The sequence below is a fragment of the Aythya marila genome (assembly GCF_965140915.1).
Source record: "Aythya marila genome assembly, chromosome: 1".
In the NCBI taxonomy this organism is placed as follows: domain Eukaryota; kingdom Metazoa; phylum Chordata; class Aves; order Anseriformes; family Anatidae; genus Aythya; species Aythya marila.
In genome coordinates, this window is record NC_139042.1 from 147,546,200 (window position 1) to 147,559,974 (window position 13,775).

The following is a 13,775-nucleotide window of genomic DNA, read 5'->3' on the forward strand; positions in this document are numbered from 1 at the left end:
GGTCATTCTGGCTGATGATTTTTTTTTTTTTTAATATATATATTAATCTTCTACAAAGTGATATACATGATATGTTACCAGCCCTCAGAAACAAACACCTTCCTAGCAATGGGATGAGCTCTGGATCCAAAGGCAACCATTTCTCTCTAGGTTAAAATTTCCCAGTAAGGTAACTGGAAGCCCCACCTCCTCCAGCAGTGGGTAAAGCCCAGATGAAGACAACAGGGTGTTGTACCAAGGTCCACTACTCTGTAACAGCAATCTCTTCTGGATCTGACCACATCTGGTGGCCACATTCACAGCACCAGCTAGAAAACCTGGTCTCATTCAGCTTAGCAGCTGTGCTGGGGAACGGGCAGTCACTGCAATGCTCCAAAATACCCCTCACATTCTGCAGGAAAAACTTAAAAACAAGGCAATCTGGAACATTTCTGTTTTATTAGTTAGTTTATTTATTTATTTATTATTGAGTCTTATAAACAACCCAGATGCAAGCCAGGGCTCTCCTCAAGCCTGTCTCAGCAATATTTAATCTGATTCCTCCCTGAAAGCAAGTGGGCTTAGTCCTCTTGGGGAGTATGGAATTGCCATCCCCATTCTGCAAATGTGCAAGTGAGCCACAGGCTCTGCTGTATTATCTGGTTTCACACAGAATGAGAGCAGATTACAGAATTAAGCCAAATGTTAGACTCATTGTTCAATACAGTAAACAACAGAGCATCTTGTCACCTGCAGTACTCAGAGGATAACTCATTTTTCTTGCTTAAAATGTAAACCTCGGACAAAAAGCAGAACACCAAGAAGCTCTAAAAGGAACAGATATTCTGTTTCAGGTAATCACCTCCTCAGTTACACCGCAATCATGTGGAAAGGTGCAATAAAGATAAAATATGTGTTTGTGCAGAAAATCCACCCACTGTTTCATAAAGCAAATTGTTTTCTCTGCATTTGGTAATGCATCAAACTGGCCTTTCTTGCTTTGAGACAGCTTTTCTCCCAGACCTCTCCAGAACAGGAATAAACAAATTAGGTGGGAGTGAATAACGAAAGGTGGCCATAGCTGGAAGGTGGCTCTCAAGGATGACCACTGCAGTCTCCTGGCCACTACTCTGCTGCATATCCTGCTGGAACAGTCAATGAACATGCTTCTTTGGTGGAGCTGGATATTGAGAATGTGAGGTTTGAAAAGGGTTTGCCCAGTTACACCCTCTGAAAGGAGGCACTACCACCTCCAAATCCGTCAGTGTGCTATGTTGTGATTTTACATCCCCTGTGGTTGAAAAAAATAGCCCATCTTGATTAACACTATTCAGTTTGAAAAATTGGCAATTCATGCATATTTAGGAAAGATCAGAGTATATCAACATTGTGAATTCATCTCAGCGGTTCTGATTTCTCTCTTCGTTATGTTCATTAGGAATTAGCATTTCTACACAGTCTGTTTTAACAACCTGTCTTGAAAAACACAGCACAGGGAGAGTCATCTTAAGTGTCCAGTAAGAAACAAATCCATAGAGAGAAATAAATTGCCTGCCAATGTCGAAATTGGTGCACTCTTTTGTTTACACAGCTCAAAACCAAAGCTTTTGTTAAGTGATGACGTGTGCAAACGTCTATAATCCTGTACTGTTAAGCCCTGAAGCAAATCAGATAATAGGAGGGTTGTTGTAGTAAAGCATGTAGAAAATTGCCAGCCTGCGATATGATCCTTCTTTGAGCTGTTCTGCATTGTGTGCGCAATGAAGGGCTGCAATCTTATAAGAGACGTAATCATTGACATATGATCAACCACAGCTTGAAACAACAGCCAAAATATGCTTTCCTTGGAAAGAAATAAGCCACAAAGACAAGGCAGTAAATAGAGCAAAACACATGTAAATTGATTATTAATTTAATTTAATTTAATTCCAAAAGGAGCATCTCTTTCTATTTAACCAAGCAGCAGGCAGCTGACCTGGTCAGATGCTGAGGACTAGGTACTTGGTAAGGACATTAGTGGAGACATGCTGCCAGCCCAGATGATGTAATATCTGTTACCACTCTCAGCTGACACAGCACTATGTGGGAATGCAGTTAGGGCATCTCCATGTATTGCTGATCTTCTTTCAAAGGCCACATACCATTCAGTTTCATCGTCTAAGCCCCACTCCATGGCTGACTGACTGCAGGAAAGAGCCTGGTCTGAGAAGCAAAGCAGCAATGCCCTGGCTTTACTCTTCCGTGGTGCCATCTATGATGTTCTTGAAGGAGAATGGGGAGAATTTGTATCCGGCTCCCACGTAGAACTTGTTCTGGAACTCCACCCTGGGGAGGGAGCAGAGAGGGATGTCAGTGCTACCTGGGGTGGGCAGGACCTACACCAATATGAGAGGCCTAAAACATTGCACCCACGGGAAAAGGGAGGCTGCGAGAGCCAGTGGCCTCCAGCCCGGGAATGTAGTCGGCTCTCAGAGCCAGCCAAGAGACACTGGCAGCCCCAGAGAGCAACTTGTCACTCATTAGCTCCAACTTGCTCCAAGTCATCCTGAAAATGCTCCTCACTTAAAACTGGTCTACCACAAAGCTCAGACAGCCTGGAGCTCAATCTGGGCTAACAGCATGAAAACTGACCCAGGTTTTCAGCAGGTTTTGCACCTCTGTCTGAGATCATGCTGCAGTTGGTGGTCCCCAGCTGCTTGTGTGATGGTAACCCTGGGTGGGACACACGACCGGTGGTGTGGCTGTGTCTTCAGGCTTTATCATGAACGTCACGATGGTCCTCGGAGCCTACAGCCCTATCCCTCTGAAGGAGTGCCCTGGGGAAAGCTCCCGCAGGCCACACCACCTACCAGTGCAGGCGCAAGGCATGTAGGAAGGCCGACAAACCCTCCATGACCAGCAGGATGGCCACTGTCAGCACTGCAAACGCCGCGAAGATGATGAAGATGGTGATGAGGCCTGTCCAGCTGCTGTTGCTGAGTCCACTTTCCATCACCATGGTCCAGAGAACCTCTGACAGTTCTGCAAGAAGAAATAACAGGAAACAAATTCTGAGCAACAGCTGTGCACAGAAACAGTCTGGCAGCTCACCCATTTTTCCCAGTTAGGTGAGCTGGTTTAAAATAAAATGTCAACACTGTTGACAGTAATCACATATGGCCACCCTGCCTCCCCATGATGAGAAGGGAAGGAAAGTGCATGCAGGCTATTTTCTGTTGCTCCTCTTCACTGTGTTGGAAGCAAAATGTGCTGGTTTGTCTTGGCTTTGTGTCACAAGTCCACACAAGAAAACTACCAGGCCTGTTGCTACCCTGACATGATACAGTCATCAGTTTAATTTGCACCTCTTTAACATGGCAGCTGGGCATTACACAGAGCCTTCTAGGACTGCCTGCTGCTAAATCCCAGAGAACATGATCAACTGACATAGTCACTACATGTGCAGATGAGGTTTCAAGCTGTACTGACTGATGCTGGCTAATACCCACAGGTATTGCTCTCCAACACCCATTTGTTCTCAAAAACAACTTCTCTTAAGGTGCCTTGGAGAAGCTGTGGTGGAAAAAAAAAAAAAAAAAAAAGACAACTGGTTGGTCTCACCCAAGACAGGCTGTATTAATATTTAGGCTGCTTCTTGCCTGTTTCTTTAAGATTTTTTTTTTTTTTTTTGTGTGTGTGTGTGTGTGTGTGTCTTGCACAGATTTATATCAACATATCTGATCAACAGATATCAACAGGTTTATATCAACATATCTGATGTGTCTGTCAAGAAGAAGACATACTCCTAATCTAGCTATCCCAGTTACATAGGATAGATTGAGAATCAAGCAATTTTCCTCTTGTGGTACAGGCAAGGCAAGGACTTAGCCCAGCTCTTTCCCATCCAGATATGCCAGCCACAAGTCCAGCCTTGTTTTCTGTTTCATCAGTCATTGCAGGGAGGTCCTCAGGCCATATCCAGACTATAAATTAAATGACCTGCTACTTTAGGTGACAACAGATGTGAGGGATCCCCTTGCAACTGATGCCCTCAGGAAAAATACTCCTGTCAGTGCCACTTTGAAAGGCTGCAGAAGAATACAATGGTTTTCCAGGCAGAGTTCTGACATAACACGTAGGCCTGCCCTTAGCCAAGTTCTTTAGTTACTTTATTTTATTTAGATACTTGTCCTCCATGTAAAGCTAATGCATGTTAGCCTCCAATCAACCTCTACTAGGCTCATTTCTGTGCCAAGCAGCACAGCGCAACCCATCAGTGCATGGCACCCCTCTCCCTTCTGTTTTCTTTTTGTAGGTTGTGCCCAGTTCTTCAGGGCAGGCACAACTCATAGCCAGAGGCAGTACAGCAATATTAATAAAAAACATTTCATAAAAATTAGGGTAGTTGAAAATCTGATGTTCCAGCCTGAGGGAATTTCTAGAGTTTGAGAATTTGTTTTTGTCTTAAATCAAGACAAAAGACATTGAAATGCCGTACGTTTTTCATGAAATGTGAGTTTCTGCTAAATATTGCTTGGGAAAAATCCTACCAAAAATGAGAAGTTTCAGGAGTCCTTGAACTGAAAGATTTCTTTTTGTTTTGCTGAACTGAATAAAAGTATCTGTTTCAAGTGTTCTCAACGTTTATCTGTGTACCCTAAGGCTATAGCAAGTGCCTCGTGAGCCATGCAGCTATGGTTCCCATACTGCATTTGCCTCTGTGGACTGGAGCAGCCACTTGGGCTGCACCTCCTACACTGCCACACACCATGAGGACTCTTCCAGAGGGACAGCAATGGAGTAGCATGGAAAATGGGCCCTGGCTAGGAAATGGAGTCTGGATATCCCTGACATATAGCACCCGGGAATCACCACTAAAAATTGAGAAGGCCAACACAAAACACTTGGATTTATCTGAGGCAAAACGTTCTGGGATGCAATTGCCCAGAAGGAGAACTTTGATTTAATGAGGAAATCTGCAGGGCTAATTATCATCAGAAGCAGGGATCAGCAGGGAGTTGCTGGTGAGGTAGCTAACAGGCACAGCCAGTCACTCACGTGCATGGGCTAGGCTCAGCGCCCAGAGCCGCAGGTAGGATGCTGTGTTGGAGATGCAGCCCAGGCAGTATTCGATGGTATGGATAGCTTGATGGACAAATATGTCTCCAAAATTGAACTGAAACAATGTAAAACCAAACACATTTCTCTTATTTCTTAGTTCAGGGTTTCCTAGATAACATTCCGACAAAAACTCTTCATACTCTTCCCTTTTCTTCACTATGTCCTAAGCAACAAAAAAGATACTATCTAGATAAAAAGACTGCTTAAAAGTATCAATTCTCTATGACCTTTCCTTACATTCTCCTCTGAATTTCAGTGAAAAGCAAATATTCAGAAACCAGCTCCTATTCCAGTCTTATAATTTCAAATCTGGAATAAGATGGCAATCCAATTGCTACCAATCTTTGTGATTTCCTATAGACACAGAAATTCTTATATAAAGTATAGAAATTCTTATATAAATTCTTATATAAAGTAAAGAAATTCTTATATAAAGTTCAGACTATCTGCCAATGGGCAGATAGCATCACCAAATAAGCATTTCTTCTAAGACTGTGAAGATTCCCTTCTCAGTCAGCCATATACACGCTTGATATTGTTGATACTTCAGACAGTCGCAAATATTTTTGTCACTTTTTTCACTGTGTAGCTGCATATTGCAGAAGTCCTCGACAGACTCTGCCAAAGGAAGATTTTCCTCCTTAGCCAACACTGCAGGCTGCCAACTTTTAAATACTCCTTTGCAATTTAAAGGAAGGAAAAATTGCTGACTCTGGGGGAAGTCTTGACCTTCTCTGGGTGCTAAGTAGAAGTGAAACAACCCCCTGGGGAAATGAAAGCTTGAGGTTTGTAAAAGCCTGAGATCTGTAAGAATGCCTACCCTCACCAGGCAAAACTTAAGGCAAAATTTAAAGGAATTTATTCTATTAAAATTCAGAGTTTACTCTGTTTGGAAACACAAACTGTTGCAACAGAATGTCTTGGTATCTTCTTAAAAAGAAGGGCTGGCAACTCCAAAAAACCTTCTGCTTGGCTTTGTGTCTTGTACTACTGTGTCTGTCTGAATAATTCTTTCTGCCCACATTTTCTTACCTCTTCTTCATCATCTTCATGGCCACCACTGTGGTCTCCCTGGGAAGCTTTTCTGGAGTGATTGGTCTCCACTTCATTTTCACCCCCAGTGTTTCCTGAGTTGGCCTGAGACCGAATCTTTCAGAAACAAAATGCAATGTTTTGTTTGTGTCATGCTAGAGGTTGCAACCAAAATGAAGCAGACCACAGCACAGAGCTCCATCACTAACCTCTTGACAGGTAACATGTGAAAAACAGCATCGTGAACGTGAGGACAAGTTGAACAATAGTCAGTCATCATTGACTGCAAAAATTGAGTACTCCTACTGAATGGCTCGTAATAATTAAAAAAATAAAATCCATCCTAGAGCACTTTCCAGTGATTCCAACTAATTTAGAGCTAGTTTCTGGTCTCACAATGCACCCTTTATACCCACCAAGCAAAAAACCATTACTTTTGGCATATGAGAATACTGGGGCACATTAAGGCTGATCGTGTCAATTATATGGCTGCAAATCAAAGACATTTTCATCAGGTGAAAGGGAAAAGGAGCCTGAAAAGATCAGGTGACTTGATGAAGTTCACAAAGTTACTGGGATACAGACAGAAACACAATTCAGATCTCTTGATTGAGAGATTCATCTCTCTTGAATCGACAAAAACACTATGATAACCCATCTTCTCTCATAATCATTCTTTACAGAGCTCTTGTAGAAGCCTGAGCAACCTGATCCAAGCCTCATCACAGAAATGACAGCACAGCATAAGAATAGCCCTCCATTCTATGTCTATAATAGCCCTATTATATAGCATAACAAAATCCTGACTTCACAGCTTCTGTCAGGTTCTGCCTTGTCATTCTTTATAGCTTCCAACAGGTTTCATGGGCAAAGTCTCATGATAACATATTGTTTCCTGTTGCAGCAGCAATCTTTGTCACACCTGCTTTATCTTTGCTTTACCTGAATGTCAGCACAGGGAACAGACTTTGTTGCAAACATATAAATCTGGGTAAATGTAAGATGTGATCAGACAGCTAACATATGAAAATCAGGAACAGAAATACAAGGGCAGAATAGGAGGTGGGGAAAAGCTGTCAGATGTTGCTAGCGTAAAAGCAGGAGCTGGAGTCAGCCATGTCAAGCTTTCATTGAAATCCCAGAAGAATGACAAAACAAGAAATTACAGCGCAGAGGCAGGGCTGCAAAAGTCTCCAGGGACCTGGCTTTCAGTTATAGGTCAGAAGTGACTGGGTTGGAAAAGGTCACACAGCACAACCAGCATCTCTTTCTTCTAATGGAAACATCTGTGCCCTATAAAAGGTACTCCAGGCACTACCTCCCACTGTAAAGAGAAGTAAATCCTGACAGACAAGTAAAGTCCTGTTAGCGTAATAAAGGAGAGAATTAATGAGCAACTGGGAAACTGCAGCTGCCGCAGTTGCATGCTGAAGAGCTGGGTGAACCACAGAGCCCATGGGAAGGAGTGTTTTGTTAATGTGAAAGCAGTCACTTAGGAAAGAAAGCATTGCTGGAAAGCTGTAAAATCAAGGCTCTTCTCCAAGCTGTGCTGGTCTCTCAGAGGCCAGGGGTATCACAGATGCCCTGTTCCTACAGAGCAGCCGACCAGTTGTTAGTGATGGCTGAAGACCAGGAGTGGAGGCCTGTGCCCTGTGTTGGCTTTACTGGCCCTTCAGTATCTCTAAATCTCCTCTGGTTTAGGATATTATGTTTGAAAGAGCTTGGTGTCACCCTTCTCCCAACAAACGTATGGCCTTGGGAGCAAAAGCTCCTGCTTCCCATTTAGATGGGTCAGCCAAATGTCTATATGCCTGCGTGTCTGGGTGCGTGTGCCTTAAAACACACTTTGAAATCACTGGAGATAGTCTGAGATTAGAGGAAAGCAGCCTCTTTAAAAAAAAAAAAAAAAAAAAAGATCACTTCTGGGGGTCTGTCGCCTCAGCTTTGCCTTTGCTGTACTGAACCCAAGCTTGACGCTTGTCCCTTACCATGCGCTGTGCTTTCTGGTGGTTGGCTCGGAGGATGAAAGGTTTAATTAGGAGCATCCAGGGAACAGCAATCAGAGCAAAGATGACCAAAAAGCTCTGCACTTCTTTCTAAAAGAGACAACAAACAGAAGAACAAAATGTCACTCTTCCTTTAGCCAACTAAATTTATGGTAAGAAAACTAATTCTATGAAATGTTTATTATTATTTTGTTTGTTTGTTTTTGTTTTATTTGACAGATACACACCCCATATTGATTGAGTCTGTCCTGTTTGTAAAGATACAAAAATAAATGTGTACTTCTGAAGGCTCCAAAATGCACTGTTAGCTTTTTGGAGACAGTTGGATACTTGGAGATGAAAGTCTTTCATGTAGGGAAGAGTAGTTTGCCAAAACCAAATGTTATGGACTTTAACCTGTCTCTCCAATTGTCCAAGCAAATATCTTAACCACTGGGTGAGGTAATCGGTTTGCCTTGCTCTGACCAACGTAGAAACAATGCTGTGAGAGCTGAGTCATTCAAGTCTTCCCCTGGAAAGCAGAGGATACAGGATTTGCTCTCCATTTCTATTTCCAGAATGTAATTGAATTCCCGTAATTTAGCTTTGATCACACATTGCTCCACCAGCAACAACAATACAAGGTGTTCTTGTTGCAGTGTGCCACTCCTATTTCTGTCCTAACATAAATGTTTGTACTTTAAAAACAAAATAAAACAACCATACATCTTTTGTATTTTTTTTAAGACAGCTCAGCTCCCTTATCACCTTCTGGTTAATTTCACACAATCTTTGCATGCAGACTACCCAGGGGAATTGCACAAACTGAGTTACTAATGGAGATGGAGGGTAAGTATAGAAGAAAAAATGACTGTCTTGGAAAGGCTTTGAGTTGTTACAAAACAAAATATGATTTGATGACTTTTTGAAGGCTGATAAAACTGTTTTCCCAATCTCTCCTGCAGACGTAACGCAGTTACTTGGAACAGACCAGGTCTTCCTGCTAACCCTGACTCACCAGCAGCACTATAACTGAGCTCAAGCTGGAGTACCAAAGTGTGCAACTGAATAAATGTAAATGTGTGACTGGAGGCAGCATTTGCTTGCAGATTCTTCTTGATGCTGCTGATATCAAGCAAGAAAAAAAAAAAAAAATCCCTGTTCTGAACAATAATAGGTGACTTTAAAAGATGTTTTCTCTCTTTAGCTTTTTTTTTTTTTGTGAGCTCCCCAAAGAAGATGCTTTTGACAAAAAGCTGCCACATATCCTCAAGCTACTGCTTTTTTTTTTTTTTTTTTTTTTTTTTTTTTTTTTAAAGCTGAAAATAGAGTTTTCAGGTTTTCCAAAGTAGAAATAAGGAAGGGATCAGCAAGGAAAGGAGACGATTGCTATATCTCTAGGGTCTAGCCAAACTTCAGGACCACACTTCTGCAATACACAGTTTTGAACATCTAATCTTCCTTCTTTCCTTTTTTTTTTTTTTCTCCCCAAGTATCTTAAACTGCATCATTGTTCTTGCAGGGATGACATCAAGAATGAGATTTCCTCTGCATCTCTCCTACCTATCTACAAGGCCAACAAGAATACCAGAAGAACAAACTTCTCTTATGTGACTGGCATTTGTGGTTGAGGTTCTGAGCCCGTTCCCCATCTTTATGCCCACCCTCCTCACACCCACTGTGAATTCACAAACAGCTACAGTGGATTCAAGCTGACTGATGCATACCTGGTGCGTATATAATGGAGCATTTGAATCATCACTGTAATTGAACAGAAACATATTGATGAAGTGGATGAGAATGCTTGGAGCGCTCTGGGATGAGTGGACATCAAAATGACACCATTTGAAAATAATCATGAAGACAAGGTATCCAAAAAGAGAGATAATAAAGATCATCTCTGGAATGAACTGCAGGATAATGTTTATGTATTTCTTGAAGTAGCTGGAAAGAATAAGAAAAGATATGCGTAGTTAATACAGTAGGTATTGATACAAATTTGCACCCAAGTATGAGAATACTGTATGCTGTTTAGTCTTTGGAAAACCACATAAGAAACATACAGCTATCACTAGCCACAAAGAACTCTGTATTGGCAGTCCTTACGAATAAAAGCCATTGTTTAAATGGCTTTACCATACGGTAAGATTAATATGTTGAAATAAAAACTTATATAATAAAAAAAAATAGCAAATTCACAAAGTTAAGCATTATAAGCTGGGGAAGGTCAGAAGCAGGTATAAAATCAATTCTGTAGGTGCAGTCTTTCATTGTCATTTGCAAAAGCTTTTTGTCCTTGTGGGTCACTACACACCTTCCTGTTGTGGTAGCCTCTTGAGGGTGGTGTCTACCCCATCATTCTACCTACAGTTCTTATTTTTTGTTGAAAAATATAGAGGAAGATGAATAGCCACGTGCATAGATCCTGAACAAAGGCCCAGTAAGTCAGGAGGAAGAGATGCTTGCACAGTGTGCAAGGTTTCAGTGTGCTTTGAATTAGACCAAAGGAATTTGTCTTTCAATTCAGAAGTTATCAATAGTAGGAGATAATGTATGTTTTTAATTTAGTGTGTTTTAATATTTCCACAAAATGTAAAAGTTGAAGAGAGAAAGTTTAAAAGACAATTCACCCAAGAGATGGCCATCCTTGTGGCTTTTGGACTCAGCACTCTGACAGTGTACACAGTGCAATGGGGAAAGGGTGAAATTCAAGTCATCAGACTTCGATATGAGGCTATGAATGAAGGACACTAGAGACGAGGACTTTTGTGCTGCAGCAATGGGGTTGGTGAAACAGACTTACATGTGGTTGAAGAGGCTGAGTATCACCCCAAAAACCATGTGCACAATCCCTATCACAACCGACATCTTCATTTTGTAGGAGTTCAGGAAAGTCAGCTTGTTTGATGCAATATTCCAAATCTTTGGGAAAAGGAACACAGACAGGAGAACAAAATTTCAAGGTGTTTTCTCAGTAAGACTTGTGGAAGTCGTTACTCAACAATTTACTATTACTCATTCTAGTAAGAATATAACAAGCAACAGAAATCTAGATATTCTTTATAATATGTTCTTTATAATTTCACTCTGCCAAGTGTGATATAACATCTGTCTTCACATCTGAAAGGTATAATGTACCATCCTCACTTAGCAGAGGAAATAACAGGGATTTAAAATAATGTAGTGACTTTGCTTCAGTCCACCAGAAACTTAAGCCAAGGCTGGTAGCAGAACCCAGGTATTTGTGGTGTCATTCCTTGCCCTTAGGCTGAGTCACCTCCTTCAGCAGAGGTGGAAAGACATAAGAAAATCCTTCCTGTTGCTAGAGAAGTTTGTTTGACATTCACCAGATTAATGAGGACAGAGCATTTTCTAACTTTTCATTTGAACAACATAGAAAAGCTCTTTTCAACTCACTGGCCAGGGAGACCAGATTATTGCCTGCCTCTCCTCTATTCCTCTCTCCCATCCACCCAGGGGTCCCAGCCCCTCAAGCAAGCAGCAGCCAGTATGGAAGATGTGTTAACCATGGCTAGAGTAAATTAGGGGTGTGCTGGGGGTGTGTACAGAAAATTCAGCTGTTTGACATGGCTGAATTGCACTGCTTGCTTCCTGGGTTGAGCTTTAGAGCTGGGTTTGTGAAAAACTCCCTACAAGGTCAATCACTCTACAAAACAGGAGAAGCTCATGTTTCTTTGTGTGACCAACAGAAATGAGAGAGCATCCAGCACAGCAGGGACTAGCTGGCTGATATTAAGGTTGAAACACGAAAGCCTGATGTTAACAACTGCATTTTAAAATGTGAAAGAGAGAACGGAAAGAAAGAAATAGAACAGAGAAGAAACTGTGGATTGTTAAATAACACTGGCATTTACTTCACACTTTGTCTGATGAATACACTGCATAGAAATCAGGACTTAACCCTCAAACTTGTGAAGTAGCTATGTAATGGGTGAAGTACTCCAATAAGGAAACTGAGTCCAGCAGCCCGGTGACAGAGAAGACACTACAGCAGAAGATCACCCTCTAGTAAAAGCAGAGTTCCTTCCTGCTTACCATTTAGCTGCTGCTTGTGCAAAATTATCAAAAAAAAAAAAAACAAAAAAAAAACAATAATAATAGTTTTAAAAGATGAGTATTTATATCCTTGAATGCTACAGAAAGGCATCACAACTACTGTGTAAAGAACAGGTAAAGAGAAAGAAGTGAAGAGCGTGGCTTTAGGAGAGAGAGTAGGGAGCTACTGATGTACCTGATATGTAGAAACAGGACTGAAACACAAATTAGCTTAGAGCAATTTAATTTAATTACCGGATCTATTCCAAATGGATATGGATTTCCAGAGTAGACCCCTGGGACTGCTGGATCCAGCTGCAGCTCTGTGTTTTCCAGAAGCACATCCTTACTACAAGAGAAAAGTGAAATAACCTTTGCAGCTAAATCTCATGGTATAAGCCTACAGCACACTTACATGAGATGTGCTCAGGGCTACCACATGATGGCTCTCACTGACTCCAGCCTGTGAATTATTATCCTGGGTTTGTGTGCACATGTGTGTGTGTGGAAGTGGGCCCTGCCCTCACACTAATAATTCTGCCATCACACTAATATTTCTCTATGCATCAGTCCTGGACACCTGCAGATTTTTATGCACATCAGTGCCTGAACAAACAGGCATGTTCCCAGGGACTCCACATTTCCATTTCAATAGTGAGTTTGTCTGTGTGTGTCAGACAAAACCTCTGATTCATTCATGACTGCATCCACAGCAGGGTGTTCTTTCCCTCCCCACACAGTCACTCTGTCTTTCTTTCAAAGCCTACGTGCTCCATTTGGTGTGTTTTCACTTGTTTCCCACATTTAGCCACTTACTTCCAAGTATTATTTTTAAACATGGGGATGACATGCCAAGACGAGCCAAGGATGTTGAACGATTTGGAGAAGCAGTCATTGTAGATGAAGCCAGTATATATGGAGAAAATGCCCATGAGCAGGATCAAGTAACGCCCGCTGAAGAAGGTGTTCCAGATCTGCAGGGGAAGAGGCACAGCGCTGGTAACCAAACATCTGCCTCACAGGCATCTTCAGAGGATCCCTGCTCAGTCTCAGGGAAGCTGAATGCTCCTTTAATCAAATGGGGACAACGAGCCTTTTCCTAGGCTGATGGGGTGCACCAGCTCCCTGGTACTCACCTCATTAGTGCTCTTCTGGGCCAGAAGGCTCTTCTCATTAATGACCATCCAGAGCGCAAAGGCCAGCATGATGGCACCATGGCCACAATCCCCAAACATCACCGCAAACAGGAAGGGGAAGGTAATAATGGTGTAAGGAGCTGCAGGAAAGAAAACACAGGACACTCAACTCCTAAACAAAAGGAGGAGCAGTCCACCCCTCCAAGTCATTCTTCACAGCTACTGTCCTTAAAGGCCTCCCTGCTCTCTCCCCTACACACCAGGCAACAAGATCTAGGAATTGCATTCTTTTCTGCAAGAGAAAAATGTGCTTAAAGGTTACTATTGTGTTTCTCAGTCTTCTAAGTCCAAGCACCTAGAGTCTACCTCATCTGTTCCCACAGGCTCTCATTTCCAAGTTTCTGTTCATTCTCAGTGGTCTCCTTGGTATTCTCTACAACTGTTTTACACTTTTCTCCAGTGCTTTTTTGTTGTTGTTGTCCTCAGC

General features: G+C 42.0%; 1 protein-coding gene across 2 annotated transcripts in view; it reads right to left on the bottom strand.

Moving 5' to 3' along the window:
- Positions 1–533: 533 nt before the first annotated feature.
- The window catches only part of ATP6V0A4 (ATPase H+ transporting V0 subunit a4), a 29,909-nt gene continuing 16,667 nt past the window's right edge, over positions 534–13,775 (bottom strand). For both annotated transcript variants that reach the window (XM_082774530.1, XM_082774529.1), the window contains exons 12-21: positions 13,289–13,428; positions 12,969–13,126; positions 12,408–12,501; positions 10,900–11,018; positions 9,824–10,040; positions 8,100–8,207; positions 6,112–6,228; positions 5,017–5,134; positions 2,829–3,000; positions 534–2,304 (exon numbers count right to left, since the gene is read on the bottom strand). In XM_082774530.1, the coding sequence (XP_082630656.1) occupies positions 2,211–2,304; positions 2,829–3,000; positions 5,017–5,134; positions 6,112–6,228; positions 8,100–8,207; positions 9,824–10,040; positions 10,900–11,018; positions 12,408–12,501; positions 12,969–13,126; positions 13,289–13,428 (1,337 nt within the window). In that variant the 3' untranslated portion in view covers positions 534–2,210. The remainder of the gene's footprint in view (positions 2,305–2,828; positions 3,001–5,016; positions 5,135–6,111; positions 6,229–8,099; positions 8,208–9,823; positions 10,041–10,899; positions 11,019–12,407; positions 12,502–12,968; positions 13,127–13,288; positions 13,429–13,775) is intronic.